General features: G+C 42.3%; 1 protein-coding gene across 1 annotated transcript in view; it reads left to right on the top strand.

Annotated features, from left to right (window-relative positions):
- Positions 1 to 10,640, top strand: part of dym (dymeclin) — a 37,502-nt gene extending 26,862 nt beyond the window's left edge. Inside the window, exons 16-17 of the mRNA XM_072453217.1 lie at positions 1,411 to 1,524; positions 8,474 to 10,640. Coding sequence (XP_072309318.1) covers positions 1,411 to 1,524; positions 8,474 to 8,623 — 264 coding nt within the window. The 3' untranslated portion in view covers positions 8,624 to 10,640. The remainder of the gene's footprint in view (positions 1 to 1,410; positions 1,525 to 8,473) is intronic.
- Positions 10,641 to 23,003: the final 12,363 nt, after the last annotated feature.

The raw sequence follows: 23,003 nt of genomic DNA, 5'->3' as shown, positions 1-23,003 counted from the left end.
AATATATGCTTCAAACTTGCTTTACACAAGCATGTGTTTGTGTTTTATAATGAGATATGTTCTGTTACTGATTAGAGCGCCTAAAGGCGTACTACCAAAACCAAACCCTTTTATCAAGAATCATACTTCAGACAGTTTCCTAAAGAATGAACATTAGTCTTTTTGTTGTGTGTGAAAGTATTACATACTTCGCTATATTAATCTAAAACCGATAAATAACAGAAACACGTCCAATGACTTTCTGTTCTGTTCATGGTGGAATTTCACTGTGACAAGCAGCACATTTGCATCTATGTTTTAAATACTTGTGGGAGGGGATAGGGGGTAGGTGGGAAAAAATGATCTGAGCATTCAAATCCAGGACAATCCATTATAACACTGTTATATCATGTACCTTTAAGATCGTTTTGCACTTGAGTATTTTCAATTATTGCAGTTTTTATCAGTGGTGGACGAAGTACTCAAAGTAGTCAAAGTATCTCATGTAAAAATCAACTTAAGTAAATTAATTGAAGTACATGTTTAAACTTTAAAGTAAAAACTATCTATTAAAGAGTGAAATGTGGTAATCTTGATAAATTTCTGTACATGACTTAAGTACAGTACTCAGTTACTTTCCACCACTGTTTTGGAAGTGAGTATCTATTATACATTAAAGCCACAGTATGTAACTTTCTGGAAATGGAAAATCACCGGCATGATTCTATGGAAATGGTAAGTTACCTAAAACCTATTCCTGTCTATCATATCTAAATGTAACTCCAGGGAGATGGATACATTTTATGTTGTACTGAGGAATATTATGGCCAAAGGAATACATTCCCAGAGTAAGGAACGCAATGTAGTCTACGTTTTCAGTCCAATAAAAACATCTGCAATAAAAAAAAGAACATTATGTAAACGGTTACGTACTGGTGGATTTAAATTGCAAGGCATCATTGAAGTTATTAAGTTGTAAGATTATTGTTGCTAGGGAACATTATAAATATTCCCTTAGAGAATGGTATGCTCTTCAGCATAATACAGTCAAAGCAAAGCAGTTGTTGCCAGTGAAGTTGTCATGCAGTACAAAAAACATACAATGCAAGGAACAGAGAACTTATGTCAAGTACAGAGTGTCATTTTGGTGTTCACTTGAGGATGTTGCACTCGGTGTCATCATGTGGGGCGTGGCAGTTGCCATCTTGATGTGACGGCTTCAAGCGCGGAACAAACCAAAGCTCCTCAAGACAGAACAGAGGTTATTAATGGTCAATGAGATGAATGGCATGCTATGATCTTTATTAGTATAATCCACCGTAACAGCTTCAGTGTGTGCATAATATTACTTTTACTGATTGTTACAAAAAATGATTTCATGAAATGTTTTTCAGTTTATTTAGTACATTGTTGGTTTTTCTATTTTAATAGATGATTGGTTTCTTCAGTCAGCGCCTGGAGCAGGCTGGCAGTGACCTCTCTGTGGAGCAGGTCCAGGAGGTCATCATGAAGGGAGCCCAGGCCTTGCCCAAAGACCGACTGAAGGTAACTCTGACACAAAACCTCAGACAAAAGAGAAAAAGGTATAATGTTGTGTGAAGTACAATGAAAGCTATCGTCATTATAAAAAGTGCACCATGTTCGTGAAGATGAATGGAAAGTCTGAACAGTATGCTGTCAAAGGCCAATCTGTGAAGGATGGCAGATTGAAGTGCAGCAGAGAAAATTAGTTTTTGTGGACAGGTGAGGAACAGAGAAGTGTTGGATATGTATGGACCGGGCCCAAAGATCCTGGCAGTCATGGGGAAACAAGACAAAAGGCCCAGTCTTCATTAGCATTAATGCTCATGTTCATCCCATCTCTGCTGCCTGGCTACATATGAACATGTAATGACATTTCAAGGAGATGGGATGGGGGCAAGGGGCACTTTGTCATGGGCACAAGTGATTGTGAGGTGGCTGTGTGGGACATAAATCTGCCTCAGTGGGTCGTTACCCAACACTCTCGGCACTCCTGGCGGTGTACGGTAACCCTCGCCCCTCCCTGTGCTCCACCATTAATCAGCACAGAAATATGGAACTAGTGGTCTCCCCACTTTGGTCTGCGCTGGTGCTGACGCTCTTAATTGCCTGTTTCATCATGTGTTTCATGTTCTATACTTGGCGTCCGGCTGCGAGGCATTTGTCTCGCTTGGTGATGTAAAAGAGGAATGGTGCTCGAATGGTCCATGTGCTCGCTCAGGCAGCACCTCGGAGCACTAATGTAGCAAACGACCAACGAGCCATACAATTACATATGTAGTCATGTGAACAACCCTGTGCTGTCCTTCAACATGGCTCCACCTGCGCTATGCACAGTGACGTGTTGGCCAAATCTATTTACAGATATTTTATTTATTTATTCGACAGGGACGATGCCATTAGACAGAGTTGCAAAGGAAAGCTGGCAGCTGATGCCATGCACTGTATTTGCCCTATGTGTCAGTCTCTTTCTCTGCAAAAAGGGCTAGAATCAGACCAGAGAGCACATCAGATACCTGTCCATTTTTTTGGACTGTCCAATCATGGCCACTAATTTGGAGCATGTGTTTCTCAAATGTCTCTTGAATATTCTTGTTACTTTCAGAATTAAATCAAAGCTTCTTTTTCCTTAGATTTACATGGTTTATTTCTTTGATTGTTGATTCTGCAGAAATCCACGCTGTTTCTTAGTCCTATACGTCATTAATCCTTTTTAAAATGTCCTTAAGTGTCAAGAAAGACGCTGATCATTTTTTTTAAATATTTTTAAGCCACCATTTTGTTTGGACAAGAATGGACAACTTGATTTTGGTAATCTGCCTGTCGGGAGATACGGTTCCAGTTGGTTCCGTTATTCTAAAGTATTTTTAAAAACGTGTTTTCTTGGCTGGCCATGTAAGCACTGTTTAGCTAGTGCTAATTTTCAACTCCCGTCCCTGGACAGTAACTAACCACTTAAACTCACAATGCTTTAATCAAGGGTTAGTAAGTTACATTCTCACTGGTGCTTTCGGCAACACATTTTGCAGTCTTGTTATTTAGCATGATAAACTGATAAAAGTGTATTAGAACGATAAACCAACTAGAGCATGTGCTCCTCTATGTGGTGTTTGTTAATGTTCCCTCGTGCATTTATAGCTCTCACTTCTACAGTCAAACTTGAATTCAACTTCTCTTGTACAGTGTTCAACGTGCCTGGTCAATTAGATTTCTTTCCAGCTCCGCAGGGTGTTGTAAAGCAAAGAATATCTGGTCAATGTCTCCTGTGGGAGCAGCCTGGCCGTTTAATGATAGCATCGCTCATACAAACAGCATCTCTTTATCTTATGAGCTCATTATGCTCTTTCACCCCAATAGGAAAATCCATAAGTCGAATAAATATTTGTAATGTATAATCATCAATAAGTTGGTAATTATTCTGCTCTTGGACAGGTATTGGTATTTACAGAATCTCTTGTCAGTGAACTTGACTTGACAGCGACGGTGTTCAACATACAACAGTGAATCGTAATAATAATGATGACAAGATCAGAACAATAGTGCAAAACTAGCAGTGCAAATAGGTGAAGTATTCATTACATTAATTATTAACAGGCTTTCACTTTTTCAGTTTATTTCATTGATGTATTAATTTAATATGGTACAGTGCATTCATTAACATGAACACATGTACATGAATGCACTGTACCATATCAAATGAATGCATCAGCGAAATAAACTGGGCATTTGAACTAAATCTGTATCTTAGCTGTGACTACATTTATTATGAATTTAAAAAATAAATAAAAACAATTACAATAATATATGCAACATGTGAAGAAAATCTACAGTTGTAAACAGCTAGTGAAAGCCTGTTAATAATGAAAGTAATTAATACTTCTCCTATTGGCGCTGCTAGTTTTGCACTATTGTTCTGATCTTGGCATTTCCAATCTGTCGTCCCATGGCAGGTGATGTTAGGACAAAACAATAAGCATGAATTGTTAAAAGCCACACAGACATTAGTAAATGAGTTGTATCAGTAGCAAAAGCAGTTAGTAGAAGCAGTTGCACAGCAGGTCAGCACAAACAGGACATACATCACTGAGAATGACGCACACACCTTTTAGTAAAAACTACACGTTGTGACTGCACGTTGGTCCAGGAGCCAACGTTTTACTGACCTAGAGCAGGTTCTGAGTGTTGTGACGGTCCTAATGTTGAGAAGCGCTCATGTGCCTACACTGTCCTGAGCGTGGATACTTCCTCGCAGAGGAGGCGGAGCCAGTCCATTCATTATTTTATACAAATGGATTTAGAGTTAAAAAATATTTTTCCAACTTAACAAATATGAGACATAATAGTTGCTCCAAAATGTTTTAGCTGCCTCTATGTTTACATTTTGCTTGTGATATGGTGAAAACAAATTCAATTATTTATATTTTGACCTTCATAAATAATCAAATGTTTCTTGTCAGTTGGCCTGAAGTTGTCATAGATATGCAAGTAGTGTCCTAACTGAAAACAGTGAAAGGTGGTTCACCCTGGGGACAAACCCTCAGTCACTCCAGCGTCTCCAGCCTCTCTTTGTGGGCTTGTTGTTTCTGGGCGTGAGGCGGCGGAGGAGGAATGTCTTGTTTAGGTTGACTAGCTAAAGTCGGCCTCACTGAGCTGAGATATCCCACAGACGGCCCGGCTCCTCGGGGCCACACACTTCAGAGCAGGGGCTTAACGGCTCTCGCTTCAGGCTCAAGGCAGTGAAAAGCAAACAGGTTATGTGCTACCGACAGCTTCACCACACACTTTTCCCATCAGTGGCCACAGAACAAGTTTCTCTTTACTATTATCAATCTATGTGCAATATGTAATGAGAATGTAAGAAAATATCTTCCGTAATTGACACAACTAATAGATTTTTTGCCATAATTATTTTCTGGACTGTCTGGACTGCAGACTCTTAATAGTTTAATAGATGAATCAGTAATTTTTATAAAAACACACACCATCACTTTTGTCAAAATAGAAGAATATATATTTTGTGTTTTTATCTCGTCTTTATCTCTTGTCTTTGTTTTAGCTTGAGGTAGTTCAAAGAATCTCATTCTTTCTTGCAGCTCTAAAATGTCATAACCTTTTTGACTTTATTCTGTCTTCTCTATAGTAGTATTATTAGCATTGTCTTCAAACATGATGTAGTGTAACTATTCATTCGCTCATCTTCTACCGCTTGTTCTCGTTAGGGGTCGCGGGTGACTGAAGCCTGTCCCAGTGACTTTGGGCCTTAGGCGGGGTACACCCTGGACAGGGGCCAGCTCGTCACAGGGTTACCACAGAGACGTAGACACACAGACGAACATTCACTCTCACATTCATTCACCGGGGACAATTTAGAGTTGCCAATTTTCCTTACTATACCCCATAATACTATACCTACAAACAGGATTTATCCATCTATGGAGAGACTATGGAAAGGCACAAGAGCATCCAGCTTAAACGCTATAGTCACGTGAGGTAAAATGGCTAAACAAATGTGTTAGTTCCTTTCCACCACTGTTTATCTGCTCATTAAAACCTAAATATCAAGGTCCCATCAGTGAAATAGTCATATTATCCTGTGTTCTTTTCAGATGCAGTCTTTTAAGAACGACCTTTGTGAATTCTTGTGTATCTAGTTCCATTTTTCTCTCAGCAATTCTTCCCGGTGCGACTGGGCTCTGTTAGTTTTGCAGAGGAGGGAACATTCAGTCCCAAGTGGAGATATGAGTCAGTGGGTCTGTGCTCAGAGGAGAGGGCCTGACCTTCCAGGACCTATAACCAACTGATATGAGGCCAGACATGGAACAAAAAACAGGCCAAGGGAGCGAGCGCTGGGAGAGGGGGGGCGGGGGCGCGGTGACACGGACTCTGCTGATAGGAAGAGCTGAAATGAGTTTTCACTGTGTCCAGAGAAAGGACAAAGATAAAATTGGAGACAGGATTAGGCAATGTTGCGACGCTCTCCTTTTGTACATGGTGCACTGGAGCCTCGGGAAAGCGATCTGTGAAAAGCATGAAATGATATCTGCCATTACTCCGAGAATCCTCAGTATTAGGACTGCTCTATGTTAGCTTAAGAAATAAGTCATCAGAGTAAAAGTATTGTATTAACTAGTCAAAACGTTATGTGTTTTTCTGTATTTCAAGTAAGAAAAAGCAGGTTAATAAATGTAAATATGTAAATCATGAGTGCATTATGTACGCAGCGAACTCCCACAGTGGAGCAGACGGGAATATTCACAGCTTGGTTCACATATACACACAATACATTTTACACTTTGGGACACAGATCCTATTAATCAAGTCGTATGTTGCATATGTTGACATTGCAGCATTTGCTGATTAATGTTTTAATTATCTTAATTGCCTTATTTGCATAGTCAATTATGTTTAATACATCATGTAAATTACACCGCGTCATTAATCCATGTACGTATGTGCTCTGCCTTATATTTGCTTGTGCTTGCAAATGCAGCGCTGAGAGGAGCATGTCACTCTGGCTCGGCATGTTTCACCGTTTGTGGAGGTGCTGTCAGTGTCAAATGAACATTTGATGAGCTGGTAATGTACTCTACCAAACAGTCACCTACTCTCAAAATTCCAGCAGGATAATACAGTTCCTGCATTGTGTCTAGGCGGCGACAATGGGGCGGTGTGTGCGGTCGAGCCCTGATAGCCTGGCATATGGCCTGTGACCCCGTAGCCCCTGTGTGTCTGTGTCATTATGATAGCAACAGTGCGCCGCTGAATACAGGCACTCAATAGAGCCGACTGGGACGTGACATACAGGCCGCGAGCGCCTGTATGTCACTGCAGACTGATTACTCTGCGTGTGCGTGCGTGTGTGTGTGTGTGCGTGCTTATATACATGCATGTGCAGACAGCAGCTTTTAATGAGATGCTCCTGCATTATTGATGCTTATCTTTTCTACCTGCCTGCTGTTATGTAGGCGACAACATGAAGTGATGGGCTCGTGTATGACAGTAAACATGAGGACATTTTCAGCTGTCAGTCAGAGTAGTTTTGTTTGTGCTGCTACACAAAACCATATGCTGTACATAAATGTGTTTTTGTTTTTTCGAGGGGGTTAGCTGGAAATATAGATTCACGGTGTTTTACTCTTACTTAATTTGAGTGTTTTTAACTTGGATAACTCTATTTCTTCTGCTGGTTGGTTGCATGCCTGTGGTAAATATAGGTTCGCCTTGGGAATGAATAAAAGTAATTCAGATTCTGATCCCAAAATTGTTCTCATTGTGTTTTAGTCATTTGTGCTACTTTTTTTATACTAAAAACTATGTATTTAAATCATAAAATGTCTTCAACTTAAAAGAGACAATATGCTTTGTGGCTGCGTGACATTATAGACCAAACGTCTATCATTCAGTCTTCGTTTATCCAGTAACCGCAACTAAATTCAGTGTTGTGGGCGGGGATAGGGGGTAAGTGAAAACAGGAATATTCCGAGCACTCGAGCCTCAAATGCAGGACAAGACAGGATTTCTCAAACATGCAGGGATCAATAAAAAGACTGATCGATGATGATGAGGAAACACATATGTCCCCTATAACAGAACAAAACTGTTATTAGCATTTTGATATCGAGCTTGAAAAATGTATAACTACGATTATTTTTTGTCTGCTGTGAATAAATTAGGCCCTCGCCCATGTTTGAGTCATTGTCTATAATCGTCTCTGGTTGCCCTGTTAAGCCTTGACAAACTGTTGCTGGGTAAACTCATCGTGTCTGTCTCTTAACAAGAGCAGCCAATGGCCACTAATGAGGTTAGTCCACACTTTCCGACGGGCTCAGACCATCACATCACCCACGGAAAGGACACTGCTGCGCTTTATTCTGTTTTGATTCCATTATCTTTTGTTGTGATTCTGTTTAATGCGAGGCCATCAACCCCGTCTGCTTGTACCTGTGGGCAGTGCCGACTTCTTCTCTGCGTGTCTGTCCAAGTGGCCTGCTGAGTTCACAAGGCGGTGTCGGTGCATTAGGGAGCTTTTAGAGGGTCAGCGGCTGGCTCATAGACCAGTGCTACCTGCTGCTGCTGTAAACAGTTGTGCCTAACACATAGATGAAATTACAGCTGCCACTGCGCCTGACAGAACGATTACTGAGTGGCCCGCAACAGTTAACCTCCATTCATCTAATGGGACACGTCGCACACGCGGGCCGAGCATTTTGTCCAGTGGGTCACTAGAGCCTCTGTTTGGGTTGGTGGTCGAAACATAATTAATATAAATGGAGTTGAGAGTATAATGGAAATATAGCGTTTTTTCATTTGTGATTTGTAAAATGTACTAGATTTGTGTAGTTATACTTGTGTCGTAAAACTTTATACAAATCTTTGAAAAAAATGTGCTTTCCATTGACTTTTTTCATCACATCTTGCTTTAGATAATTTAGATTCTTACTTACTTATCATATATTTTTTGCTGTCTTGACAGAAATTTCCTGAGCTGAAGTTTAAATATGTGGAAGAGGACCAACCTGAGGACTTCTTCATCCCCTACGTCTGGTCCTTGGTTTTCAACTCAGGAGTGGGACTTCACTGGAGTCCACAGGGCATAGAGCTCTTCAGCATGGACTCTGGCTGAGGGACCTGTGAGTCTGATCCCTCTGTTCGTGCGTGTGTGTGTGTGTCCGTGTGTGTGTGCGTGTGTGTGTGCGTGGAGGGGTTCGTTTGTGTGCATTTAGTGTGTGCATGTGTGTGCGTGCGTGTGCGTGCGTGTGTCCGTGTGTGCGTGTGTCTGTGTGTGTGTGTACGTGTGTGCGTGTGTGTGTGTGTCTGTGTGTGTGTGCGTACGTATGTGTGTGTGTGTGTGCGTGTGTCCGTGTGTGTGTGTGTGTGTACGTGTGTGTGTGTGTGTCTGTACGTATGTGTGTGTGTGCGTGCGTGCGTGCGTGCGTGTGTGTGTGTCCGTATGTGTGCGTGTGTGTGTGTCCGTGCGTGTCCGTGTGTGTGCGTGTGTGTGTGTCCGTGCGTGTCCGTGTGTGTCCGTGTGTGTGTGTGCGTGGGGAGGTTCGTTTGTGTGCATTTAGTGTGCGTGTGCGTGCGTGTGTGTCCGTGTGTGTGTGCGTGTGTCTGTGTGTCTGTGTGTGTCTGTGTACGTGTGTGTGTCTGTGTGTGTGTGCGTGCGTACGTATGTATGTATGTGTGTGTGTGTGTGTGTGTGTGTGTGCGTGTGTGTCCTGTGTGTGTGTGTGTGCGTACGTATGTATGTATGTATGTGTGTGTGTGTGTGCGTGTGTGTCCTGTGAGTATGTGCGTGCGTGTGTGTGTGTGTCCGTGCGTGTCCGTGTGTGTGCGTGTGTGCGTGTGTGTGTGTGTGTGTGTGTGCGTGTCCGTGCGTGTCCGTGTGTGTGCGTGTGTGCGTGTGTGTGTGTGTGTGTGTGTGTGTGTGCGTGCGTGTGTGTCCTGTGAGTGTGTGTGTGTGTGTGCGTGTCCGTGCGTGTCCGTGTGTGTGCGTGTGTGCGTGTGTGTGTGTGTGTGTGTGTGTGTGTGTGTGTGTGTGTGCGTGCGTGTGTGTCCTGTGAGTGTGTGTGCGTGCGTGTGTGTCCGTGCGTGTGTGTGTGTGTGCGTGGGGAGGTTCGTTTGTGTGCATTTAGTGTGTGCGCGCTGCTTTGAAAGTGCCTCAACCTTGTAAAGATGTTTCAGTTAAATTCACCTCCTCTTCCTTCCTTGTGATTCTCTGCTCGGAGACGGGGCAGGGTTCATTTGTTATTTTCCACAGTTCTATCATATTTTAACAGCTTCGCATCACTGACTGAAGCAGCGCTTGACTCTGGCCCTTTTCTTCTGAAAATGTCAAACTCTGTCACCTATTGTCACAGTTATCAACACTTTATGCTTACACACCAACAGACCTGTTCCAAGCCATGTGTTCATGTCATACAAGGGATTCTAGATACATTCATGTTGGAAAATAATACTTGGGGATTTTTCTGTACAGCTATCAGTCAAATTCATCTACTCTCATTAGCAGCTTCCTTCCTCCACTGTGAGTAAATTTAGGGTTTTTTGAATATTGTATAGTTGGTATAATATCTCTTTTCTACAATATATTAATTTATTGGGATGCATCTGTATTATTCTATCGATATAAATATTGAATCTTTACACTCCTGTTTATACAGGAGTTTGTAGAATTGTGGTTTTGTAAGTTTAAACCGGTCAGAGTGATAAATCATTGTAAACAGAAAGTTTCTGTTATAGTAAATAGACTTGCTTCATATTTACTGAATAACATGATTGTAAATTCCAGGATGCAACACAGTCTCTTCTGATTAACCAGATTTCCCATTTATTTGACATTCCCATGTCATGTTTTCTCTTGAAGTAATTCAAAGACTAAACATAAACTGGGACAGTCATTAGAGCTGCATACTTTGAATTTTATTGGATGTTTGTCCTGCAAAGTTACTTTGAATTATTTATTTTATGTATATTTGTTTTATATATAAAGAAGCCCCTAAATGTGTGTCCTAGTAGTGCAAGAAATGGCTACTAATAATGAGATGCAGGTTCTATTGTGACTGCCCATGTGCTTGACATGTTATGACAAGAGCTGTCATTTTGTGGATGATATTATTTTAGAAAATGGGGTTTAAATAAAAATATTGAGTCCAAAACATCAATATGTCATGTGTTTATTGAGCAAAGATGATGTATGTCAGATTCAAGCCAAGAACTTAATGTACATTTGCTTTCCCGCTTTTTCTCTTCAAAAGCTTCCGCTGATATTTAAGTTGTGTCAAGCAAACATCCCAGGAGAGTTTGATGTTTGTCGGGAGAGTGAAGGATCTAACTCTGCTCCAGGCGAGACGAGGCTCCAACTTGGACCAGATCAAATACATTTTGTATCTTATAAACGGCATTTAAAAATGTCACTGCTACAGATCATGATTTAAACATCCAATCCCTCAACTTCCTGTTGTTTAGGAGGATGTTTCTCATGTTTGTGCTTTGTGGATAAATAAGTCGTCACCAAAACACTATTAATATATTCTAGTGTGGGATGAATGATCTCAAACTAAACAGATCACTGTATTAGTGTCTTGTGAAGGTGAATGCGCACACATTTACAGGAACAACCCACTGAACGCTATGTTTTTGCGGACGTTTTGCACAGTGTTCAATCCAACATATTTGGATTTAAAATTGACGGTGTGTTTTGTGCCTCGCGTGGTAGAGTGAATAGCACATATGCCTGCTGTGTGGGGCTCGATTCTGGCTCTCGACAATTTACTGCATGTCATTCCCCAGTCTCATCCTCATTTCACTCTGTACTGGCCAAAATATCCTTCAAAATTGACAGAGTTTTAATTGTTCAAATGATATGTGTCGACTGTCTATTTTGCATAAAGGTGCCAGAGCAGTGTAACCTCTTCAGGGGGAAGGTTTATGACACAAAGGCACCCACTGTCACTGGAGCGCCCACTTCCCCGGAGAATTTTATGCCTTTCCTCCCCATTGTATTGATTTTCATGCTTGGAATTCTCCTATTCTCAAGGACAATATAATGAATGCACTCTGATGTAAAGAATAGGGCATTTTCCACGCAGGGTCAGTGGCCGGTTACAGTGAGGCTCGGCAGACCCTCACCTGCTCCGCGCTCTATTATCCAGCTGCCAGATGGTTGAGGGGACGCTTTCACAGACTGACATAGCCCCCTTTTCTTTAGTATACAGGGTCACCTTACCTCCAGCTCTTGTTTCAGGTGAGAGTGGCAAGATGGATGGAGCAAGGACTTCTGGGAAAAGTAGTTTTTTTTTCCCCCTGTGTCCGAATGAAATGGTTTTAGCACTTTCAGAATAATTTACATGTAGTGTTTTGGAGATCGCATAATAACTCATTACTTATTGATTTTAGTAATGCAACTTGGCATGCAGTAAATTGTCGGGAGCCAGATCCCCCCCAACCCCCCTGCATGCAAAGAAGAGAAGAAAATGTCTTCATATTTATAAGATTCTGATTTTGAATTGCCTGCCAATAATAGATTTTATTGATTGATGTTAATAATAATTAAGTGTATAGCAAAAGCTGTTAAAAGTGGTTCTGTGCACAGTGGACTGTCAAGGCTCCTCTGAAACACCACAGGCTTTATACAGTTTGATCAGGGTGTATAAACTCATTCTTACTGTCACTCTTAAGTTACCTGTATCATGAGATTATGAGGGAAAGGCGCGGTGCCTGTCCACAGTAAAACATGTTGATCAGGTGCATTTTTAAATAAGGACAGAAATGTCCACAGATCCATGAACATGTTAAATGGGCACATTAATTTATGTAGCACTTTTCTACCTTAAAAGCACTCAAAAGTGCTTTACATCAAGGAACCACTCATCTATTCACACTCCAGTGCACACAGACACTGAGGGCGAGGCGCTTTAAGTGTCTTGCCCAAAGACACAACGGCGGTGTTCACCTGAGGCAGCTGTGATTGCACCGCCAACCTGTGGGTCAGTGGTAAATGTAGGTTTACAGCTTATAATAAATGCATTACAAACAGTGAAATAAAAACAAACAAAAACGTTTTAATCCTTTTTAAACCTCTTGTGTTTTCACTCTATAAATTATATAATGCTACTCAATGTGAAAGTATTCTCAGATTTGACCATGTAACAGAAAACGTTACAAAGTCCATTTTAATGCAAGTATTCAGTGTTTTGTATCTATATGAATGTTGCTATTTTGGCTCTGACTGGTGTAGGACTTTTGAATGAAATAGATTTTTTGGAGTATGTGACCCTTATATATTTTACTTTGGTCCATGTTTTCTTTGGCTCTCGTTGTAGGTATGCGTATGCAAGCTGACTGATCTTTAAAGGAGATGTTCCAAGGTGACTTTTTAAGACTTCAAGCGGAGAAGGTCAGAGCAACTATCCTAGACATCTTCAGAATCCATCTCACATAAACGGACACTACAGGACTCTACAGGTCACAAAGGCCTCCAGCTACTTGAAGCGACGAGTCTTTTGTGAGTCGAATGAAAGATGAAGGAGTACAATAAACAAAAATACTGTTTTTATGTCCTTTGGATTCTGGACCCATGTTTTTAAACTCATAATTGTTTGTCTAGACTGGAAAGCATAAATCTATTATATAACTTTTGATGCAAACATTCACACTTTTCTTATTGATGACCTTTAAAGTTATAGACCTATGGCTGTAATAACGGCAATATTTACTGAAAATGGAGGCGGAATCGAGTTATATTTTCATTTGATGGAAATGAAAACATAACTCAATTTTGTCCCTGAACGCTACACGTATAACTAAAGGTCTTCCATATAATAAGGTTGTAAAGAGTGGTCATTCAAGTCTCTTTAGAGAACCTTCAAGCAACTAGTACAAGATATTGCTCAAATGACTTTTACATTTTGACTTTTTCCAGTAAGTGTTGACATTTCTCTTTTATATATTATCAGATGTGTGAGAGACATTTCGAAAGGGTTAGGGTTAGAGAGTATAATGAACACCTAACCAAAGTATAACATTTATAACATAAATCTGTCCAGTGGTAGGTTTGGAGCACATGTCAGATGTAATGGGAAACGAATGAGGCTTTGTGAGAAACTGCGTAAAAGATCTTAAGATATCATTATCGATCATAACCGTTTCACTTAGTGCCCAGTACAAACTGGTTTGTGTGACTTCTGTATACAAACTAATAAGCAAAGCCCCTTTTGTGGAAGACTGTAACTCGGCACATTATGGACTTATGTCTCTTTGCTGCAAAGATTTTTTTCATCAAATAAAAGACGAAATATTCTGCTTTCCTTGGATTTCTTCATTCATTTTGAATACATTTCCAGAATACCATCCTGTCTGATCTCTGTTTTGCCTTGGCACAAAGTCATGAATGCGTGTGAATCTGAGATGAAACTTTTATTAAACTTTTTTTTTTTTATGAAGATGAGAATGCTTTTTTTTTTAGACATAGAATTTAAATTGGACCATGCATTGTCGCCTCTCCTTGAACCGACACCTTAACGTGGTGGAGGGGTTTGAGTGCCCGAATGATCCCGGGAGCTATGTTGTCGGGGGCTTCATGCCCCTGGTAGGGTCTCCCAAGGCAAACAGGTCCTAGGTGACGGGTCAGACAAAGATCGGTTCAGAAGCCTCTTATGATGACTACAAGAACAAGGCAGTTTACGTCGCCCGGATCGGCGTCACCGGGGCCCCATCCTGGAGCCAGGCCTGGGATGGGTGCTCCATGGCGAGCGCCTGGTGGCCGGGTCTTACCCCACGGGGCCCGGCCGGGCACAGCCCGAAAGAGCGACGTGGGGCCGCCCTCCCGTGGGCCCACCACCCGCAGGAGGATCCATAAGGGGCCGGTGCAGAGAGATCTGGGCGGCAGTCGACGGCAGGGGCCTCGGCGACCAGATCTCCAGACACAGAGACTAACTCTGGGGACATGGAATGTCACCTCGCTGGGGGGGGGGCGCTCGAGGAGATGGGGAACCCATCTCCTCGAGAGGGGCTGGACGCTCCACTTCTCTGGTGTTGCCCGCGGGGAGAGGCGGCGGGCTGGTGTGGGCTTGCTGATAGCCCCTCAGCTCAGCCGCCACGTGTTGGAGTTTACCCCGGTGAACGAGAGGGTCGCGTCCCTCCGCCTTCGGGTGGGGGACAGGTCTCTCACTGTTGTGGCGGCCTACGGGCCGAACAGCAGTGCAGAGTACCCGGCCTTCTTGGAGTCCTTGGGAGGGGTACTGGACAGTGCACCGACCGGGGACTCCGTTGTTCTACTGAGGGACTTCAACGCCCACGTGGGCAATGACAGTGACACCTGGAGAGGGGTGATCGGGAAGAACGGCTTCCCCGATCTGAACCCGAGCGGTGTTCAGTTATTGGACTTCTGTGCTAGCCACGGATTGTCCATAACGAACACCATGTTCAAGCACAAGGGTGTCCATCAGTGCACATGGCACCAGGACACCCTAGGCCGGAGGTCAATGATCGACTTTGGTGTCGTGTCATCTGACCTCCGGCCGCGTGTCTTGGACACTCGGGTGAAGAGAGGGGCAGAGTTGTCAACCGATCACCACCTGGTGGTGAGTTGGATCCGATGGAGGAGGAAGCCGGACAGACTTGGCAGACCCAAGCGCATTGTGAGGGTCTGTTGGGAACGTCTAGTGGAGCCCTCTGTCAGTAGGGTATTCAACTCGCACCTCCGGGAGAGCTTCTCCCATGTCCCGGGGGAGGTTGGGGACATCGAGTCCGAGTGGACCATGTTCTCCGCCTCCATTGTTGATGCGGCTGCTCGGAGCTGTGGTCGCAAGGTCTCCGGTGCCTGTCGTGGCGGCAACCCCCGAACCCGGTGGTGGACACCGGAAGTAAGGGATGCCGTCAGACTGAAGAAGGAGGCCTATCAGGCCACTCTGGCTTGTAGGTCTCCGGAGGTCATCGACGGGTATCGGCAGGCCAAGCGAGCCGCGGCTCGTGCTGTCGCAGAGGCAAAAACCCGGGCCTGGGAGGAGTTCGGAGAGGCCATGGAGGAGGACTATCGGTCGGCACCAAAGAAATTCTGGCAAACCGTCCGGCGCCTCAGGAGGGGGAAGCAGTGTCTCACCAACACCGTTTACTTAATCCCTCAGTCACGTCTTCCGAAGAGGAAGTAGAGACCGGGGACTCGGAGGCTGGCTCATCCATCACCCAAGCTGAAGTCACTGAGGTTGTTCGCAAACTCCTCGGTGGCAGGGCTCCGGGGGTGGATGAGATCCGCCCTGAGTACCTAAAGTATCTGGATGTTGTAGGACTGTCTTGGTTGACACGTCTCTGCAACATCGCGTGGCGTTCGGGGACCGTGCCTCTGGACTGGCAGACCGGGGTGGTGGTCCCTCTGTTCAAGAAGGGGGACCGGAGGGTGTGTTCCAACTACAGAGGGATCACACTCCTCAGCCTCCCGGGTAAGGTCTATTCCAAGGTACTGGAGAGGAGAATCCGACCGATAGTCGAACCTCGGATTCAGGAGGAGCAGAGTGGTTTTCGTCCCGGTCGTGGAACACTGGACCAGCTCTATACCCTCCATCGGGTGCTCGAGGGTTCATGGGAGTTTGCCCAACCAGTCCACATGTGCTTTGTGGATCTGGAGAAGGCTTTCGACCTTGTCCCTCGGGGTGTCCTTTGGGGGGTGCTCCGGGAGTACGGGGTCCGGGGCCCTTTGCTCAGGGCTGTCCGGTCCCTGTATGACCGGAGCAGGAGCTGTATTCGCATTGCCGGCAGTAAGTCAGACCTGTTCCCAGTGCATGTTGGACTCCGCCAGGGCTGCCCTTTGTCACCGGTTCTGTTCATAATTTTTATCGACAGAATTTCTAGGCGCAGTCAGGGGTCGGAGGGTGTCCGGTTTGGGGACCACAGGATCTCATCTCTGCTGTTTGCAGACGATGTTGTCCTGATGGCTCCATCAAACCCGGACCTGCAACATGCACTGGGACGGTTTGCAGCCGAGTGTGAAGCGGCTGGGATGAGAATCAGCACCTCCAAATCCGAGGCCATGGTTCTCGACCGGAAAAAGGTGGCTTGCCCTCTCCAGGTGGGTGGGGAGTCCTTGCCCCAAGTGGAGGAGTTCAAGTATCTCGGGGTCTTGTTCACGAGTGAGGGAAGGATGGAGCGTGAGATCGACAGGCGGATCGGTGCAGCGGCTGCAGTGATGCAGTCGCTGCATCGGACCGTTGTGGTGAAGAGGGAGCTGAGCCGAAAGACAAAGCTCTCTATTTACCGGTCGGTCTACGTTCTGCCCTCACATGTGGTCATGAGCTTTGGGTAGTGACCGAAAGAACAAGATCGCGGATACAAGCGGTCGAAATGAGTTTCCTCCGCCGTGTGGCTGGGCGCTCCCTTAGAGATAAGGTGAGGAGCTCGGCCACACGGGGGGAGCTCGGAGTAGAGCCGCTGCTCCTCCACGTCGAGAGGAGCCAGCTGAGGTGGCTCGGGCATCTGTTCCGGATGCCTCCTGGGCGCCTCCCTCGGGAGGTGTTTCAGGCATGTCCCACCGGGAAGAGGCCCCGGGGAAGACCCAGGACACGCTGGAGAGACTATGTCTCTCGGCTGGCCTGGGAACGCCTCGGGATCCCCCGGAAGAGTTAGAGGAAGTGTCTGGGGAGAAGGAAGTCTGGGAGTCCCTGCTCAGACTGCTGCCCCCGCGACCCGGCCCCGGATAAAGCGGCAGAAGATGGATGGATGGATATTACGCTGACATCGATTCAAAACATGACTTTTCATAAGATGATTGTTTTAGTTTAATGAAGATGAGAATGCTTTTTTTTTTTAGACATAGAATTTAAATTGGACCATGCATTGTCACCATGCCAACACATTACCGTACAATAACCATCTAATTCCAAAATGACAAATGTTTTCCACATTTAAAATGTGGTTCGGTGTAGGTTATTTAATGCATTATGTTCTTAAGGCTGTTGCCCTTCTTCCTGGGGTCCAATTACGATTAATCAATGTACAACTATTTACATTTCAGTCATATAAAATTCATACAATATGCCTGAATATTCAATTAATACAATGTTCTATTAGTGCAATATTTGATTAATAATACAGGATGCATAAATATACTTTCAATCCATTCAGTATTTGATAACGGTTGATAAAGCAGTTCATGTTTGCATTTTGTTTAGTTTAAAACATGATGTTATAAACTATGTGAGCTCTTATGTGCATGAAAGAGTGCTCATTCTCAGTGGTCTGGCCACGCCTCAGATATCTGTCCCTGAGCTGCAGAGGCTGCACCAGCCCTGATTCACCTTTGGTGAGGTGTTTACAGTGAGGAATCAGACTCTTAGGTCACAGGTTATAGTCGTATGAACTGGAAACCTCATGTGAGGCTCATTCTGCTTTCTGATTGAATAAACGCCTTGAGATTCTAAACCTTCTGACAACATAACAACTTGCCCATCATGCCCAATGTTTTGTAATTCAGAATAAATTAACATTGATTTGAACATGTTTACCTTGTGTCTGGGGACACACATAACATTACATAAGTTTCTTTATGGAACATAGTACTGCATCACCAGGGGGAAATAGTTACAATAGTTACTAATATTGTACTTTGCAACATCAAGAACAATGCTTTGGCGGAGAACTTAACCTTCCATAAAAGTGAAAAGCATGATTCTGTTCTCAAGTAAACACTCAAGAGCAGAGCAGCTTCTGCTGCTGTTGTGCCTTTGAGCCAGTTCATTGTTGACCTATTTAAATGCTTTTGATAAAACATAGAAGCATAGGCCTATATTTGATTACTTTATACAATATTACAATTAAAGTAATTGAGTGTCTGCTTATGTCATAAAGCAGACACTATTGTGTTCTTGTTTCCCATTTATTTTTCCATGAGGATTTTGACACGTTTCAACTCCTTAACACTTTCACCTATTTCAACAAGTTATACCTCATTACCATCGCTTTCACCGTCTTAGGGGGGCTATCGCTTTTAACATTTGTACATACTGTACTTTTTTCAGTATTTGCAAAAGTAAATTGCTAATGCTAACGCTAAGCATTAGCTTAGTTTGGGATGAATATGTAGTTTGGGATCTTTGCCAAAAACAGGTAAATGATCTTATGTTTTGTATACATTGATGCGATGTATATACTCAAATGATATAATTGTCATTTGACATACGCCGCGTGGATCCATTGTATTTGACACACATGTAGAGTACTACGAGTCTATTGTTCTTCCCCTGGGGGCGCAGGCCGGGCCGTGTGGATCCACGCGGCAAGCTCCATTTGATTGGAGTTCAGGTCGAGCCGATCGCGTCTACGTCCCATATGTGACTTTCATCCATGTTCAGGGGTCAAAAATGCCCGAGTATGAACATGAAGAATAGGAATAATAGGAATAAGAAACCAGGGGAAGAACAATAGACTAGAGCATTCCTTGGAATGAACATTTCATTCCATGGCTCGAGCCTAACAAGAGTAAAGTCTTTACTACACACATGTAGTACTTTTACGCAAGAATGCAGACACTTGCAATGGCTGAAGCCATTGCACATTATCTAATTCCCAAGTAAAGTTGATACAAAAATGTTGATTAAGAGTGATGAAAATAGCAATTAACAATTCACAACTAACTATGATATGGGCAAAAGTCCTCAAGATCTCACAATAAACGTGAAGTTGAAGGTTTTATTATAGATATGTAAAACATGTAATATCAACATCAATTGAGACAACAAAGTTAAAGACCTGTGTGTGGAGAAATAAGATGGCACACAAGTTGTTTTGTTTTTTGGTTCTTGTTCCTGGAGATTACAACAGAGCAATCATCAAACAAACAAAAACAAACAAACAGCAGCGGCTGGTCCATTAAGGGCGCTGGGGCGCCGCCCCCCTGTCAATCTGCCAACTACATCAATTTCCTTAGTGTCTAAAAACAATATAATTTATTCAAAAATATCTTATATTCTTATTAGTGTAAATGTGTAAAATAAAAAATATATATCCACATATATATCTATAAATAGATATAGATGTATACTTTGGTTGCGCGGCGCGCCGTGGGGCGGTTTGAAAAGCGCCCCAGAGCCTCATAGAAAATCAATGGGGATTTTTAGCCAATCAAATCACAGTCAAAAGTGACTACGTCACTATGGTTTTCTCCAGAGGAAAATAGCGACTATGGGGCGCTCCAGAAAGCTCCTTTTGAACGTAGACTTTACGCCATGGAGCTACGCTTTTTACGTTAGAGACAGAGGCATATGCGCGCATACGCGAAAGTGCCACACACGTCGTGTTTTCCGTGTTTACGTCTTAAAACTGCATCTACAGAGTCTGTTACAAAAGGTACGTCCAAAACGACTCAGAATGAGCTGCTCGACTGTTTGCTGCTTTATTCGTGTTGAAAGCGGCTGATTTCGTCAGAATCCAAGACATGTGTCTGTCAAACCCATGGATCTATTATAATGTCTGGATAGGGTACGCCCCCTCTGCCTCTGGCTCCAAATTGAGTAGTGGCCACTTCGCAGAATGCAGCCTTTTGGTCGGACCATTTCAGGAGTTCGGCCTCTAAAATTACCAAACATGCTAAATAGTTTTTAGTCTAAAAATAAAATAGAAGGAATTTCACTCTTCAACTGTTTCTAAAATACTTTACCGAGCGCGCACGTGACCCTCATGAACGAGCCTCAGAAGAACATGTGACGGAAACTAAACACAAGCAGAAGAAAGTGACGAGACGAGAGCACGATACACGTAAGTTGTGTTTGTATGTCATTCCTCACGTTTCACACATCGTTCCACGTGAAGTGTAAATCAACGATTACACAGTTAACACAAGTTAACACGAGCTAACACGAGTTAACACGAGCTAACGTAAGCTAAAGTTTAGCTACACAAAGATGCAACAACACGTCATGATGGCTCGTGCTTCTGCAAATAAATAACTAATTATTTCTCCTACTAAATGTTCTAAGAGACAAGAGGTTAAGCACAGATCAAGGAAAACTAGAAAAAGAAGGGAAATAAAGTGATGTTTGTATTATGTGCTATAAAAAACTACCAATAATTCAAATATAACCTGCTGAAATGGGTCATATCTTACATATATAAATGTAAACGTATGTAAAAGTGACAGTGCTGTACTTACAGGGGCTGAGACGACATTTGAGGTTTTATTACCCATTTAATAATGACGTGTGCTGTGTTTAAATGGCAAAGCACATGCTTGTTTTCTATAGGAATGTCATGGATTTACTTCCATGGAATATGTAGAGATTTAGCAAACATGTCAGTTATGCTCTAACTTCTAAGGTTTAAACTTATGCATAAATAAATGACTTTTGGTTCTAGCTTTAAAAATTAATGTGAAAAGAGGAACTTTTGTGTTACAGAGCGAAATGTAAATCTGTCAATAACATATTCCAGCTTTTCTCTGTTAAATATGCATAATATATCAAGGTTCTAATGAGTATCTTTCTCATCTTCAGTGCTGACCAGTGAGTTTAGTCTGTCTGTGCTGTCCAGAGCTCTACAGGTCACTGCAGGTCACTACAGGTCACTGCAGACACAGAGTGATCTCAAGTAAACTCCTGACGACTCCAAAGCAAAAGGTATTTTAATAATAACTTGTGCCTCGACTAAAAGTAAACAGTGTAGAATCAGTATTTTGAATTTATAAAATGTCTGTTTTGTTATGACCAAAAAAAACTAAATGATAATTGTTTTTCAAAAGAGACACTCCTGTGTCACATGTGTCTGTAAAACAGCTTCAGGACAAACATGTGAAGTGTATGTTCTATGACTTGTATAAATCTAATACATATGAAGTGTATGTTCTATGACTTGTATAAATCTAAAACATATGAAGTGTATGTTCTATGACTTGTATAAATCTAAAACATATGAAGTGTATGTTATGTGACTTGTATAAATCTAATACATATGAAGTGTATGTTCTATGACTTGTATAAATCTAATACATATGAAGTGTATGTTCTATGACTTGTATAAATCTAATACATATGAAGTGTATGTTCTATGACTTGTATAATCTAAAGCTTTGACATGTTCTGTTTGTGTCTCAGTCATACGATGGAGCTGAACGGAGGAGTTTACTGAAGTCCTTTTCACCAGAAGACTGCGTGCCATGGAAACAAAGTCTTGTTAAATACTGAGATATTCAGTATTTAACGCAATAATGTCACATTCATGTGCATATAACTGATGTAAAAAGAGTGTTTATTTTACCATTATTATTAGTATTATTTTGTCTTACGCTGTTTTTATTTTATTTTCCCCCTCCATTCCTTATTAAGGTATGAGAGGTTCTGTCTATAGGAGTTTTTGTTTATAAGAGTTCTTCAATTAAGATCGATCTATTAAGAGTGTTTTTTAAACTTCTTATAAGTTTTCTGTCCTTTTCCTCTGTATCTACTGTGTTGCAACAACAAAATTTCCTCATGTGTGGACAATAAAGGAATATCTTATCTTATTCAGTTTGTTCTATTTGACTTATACAGGTTGTTTTATCATTGTTACTATTTTTATGTTGCACTGAATCACCAAAGCAAGTTCCACTGTTGTGAATTCTGTTTGTTTGACAATGGCAATACATTTTCTGATTCTATTAATGATGATAATAATAATAATGAACAGTACACAGACTCCAAAACTCCTTAATAAGGGACTCCCACATTGTAGCTTTAAAACTCATTGTCGCTTTAAACTCAACTAAAACTGGCTAAAATCAATTTATCATTTGTAGTTATAATCAGATTTGCATTTATTGAACAAGTTCATTCATGTTCATTATTCTTATTAAATGCATTAATAAACAAATGTGTTTTGTATTTATTAAAGATTGACATGACACAAAAACGACACAAAAGGAAAAAGTGAATATAATTAAATACTGCTTAACTCAATTATGTGACAGAATCGATGATTATATTTTATATTTCTTCTCATCTGATTAAAAAAAAGCATATTGGCCAAATTATATTATGTACATTAATAACTGAAAAGTTAATAACAAAATAAATACCCAAACCAAAAACTACAGAAAATGATGAGGACGTTATTCCACCTCTAAATGTAATTCATTGTCATTAAACCAGACTTTTTATCTTAACACTTCTTTATAATTCTCTTAAATATCAGAGCTTTACAACATGATACATGTATATTTATAGATGGATATAACAATTCATCATTATACGTTACGTAAACAGAATATTTCAAGCCGAATTATTCCAAAAGTCCGTGTTGACTGTTCTCAGTCTGTCGCGCTGCTGTGACGTGCGCGCTCCCGACGCCAAAGCCTCACGGCGATGACGTCACAAAAGTGGGAGGAGATATACCAGTATTCAGGAAGTAATGCGGAACTAAAAAACTTTTTTGGAACCATGCGCCAATGAGCAGCTCCATAGGTTTCAATGGCGGCCATCTTGGCTTCCGGGGGCTTGGTCAAACCCCATGCTACGTTACCATGACAACAAACACGCAGTTTTTTT

Source organism: Eucyclogobius newberryi, unplaced genomic scaffold, assembly GCF_026437365.1.
Source record: "Eucyclogobius newberryi isolate DKJ021-1_F unplaced genomic scaffold, fEucNew1.0.hap1 SCAF_2, whole genome shotgun sequence".
NCBI lineage: Eukaryota > Metazoa > Chordata > Actinopteri > Gobiiformes > Gobiidae > Eucyclogobius > Eucyclogobius newberryi.
The sequence above is the reverse complement of the archived record's forward strand: the minus strand, read 5'-3'. Positions and strand labels throughout refer to the sequence as shown.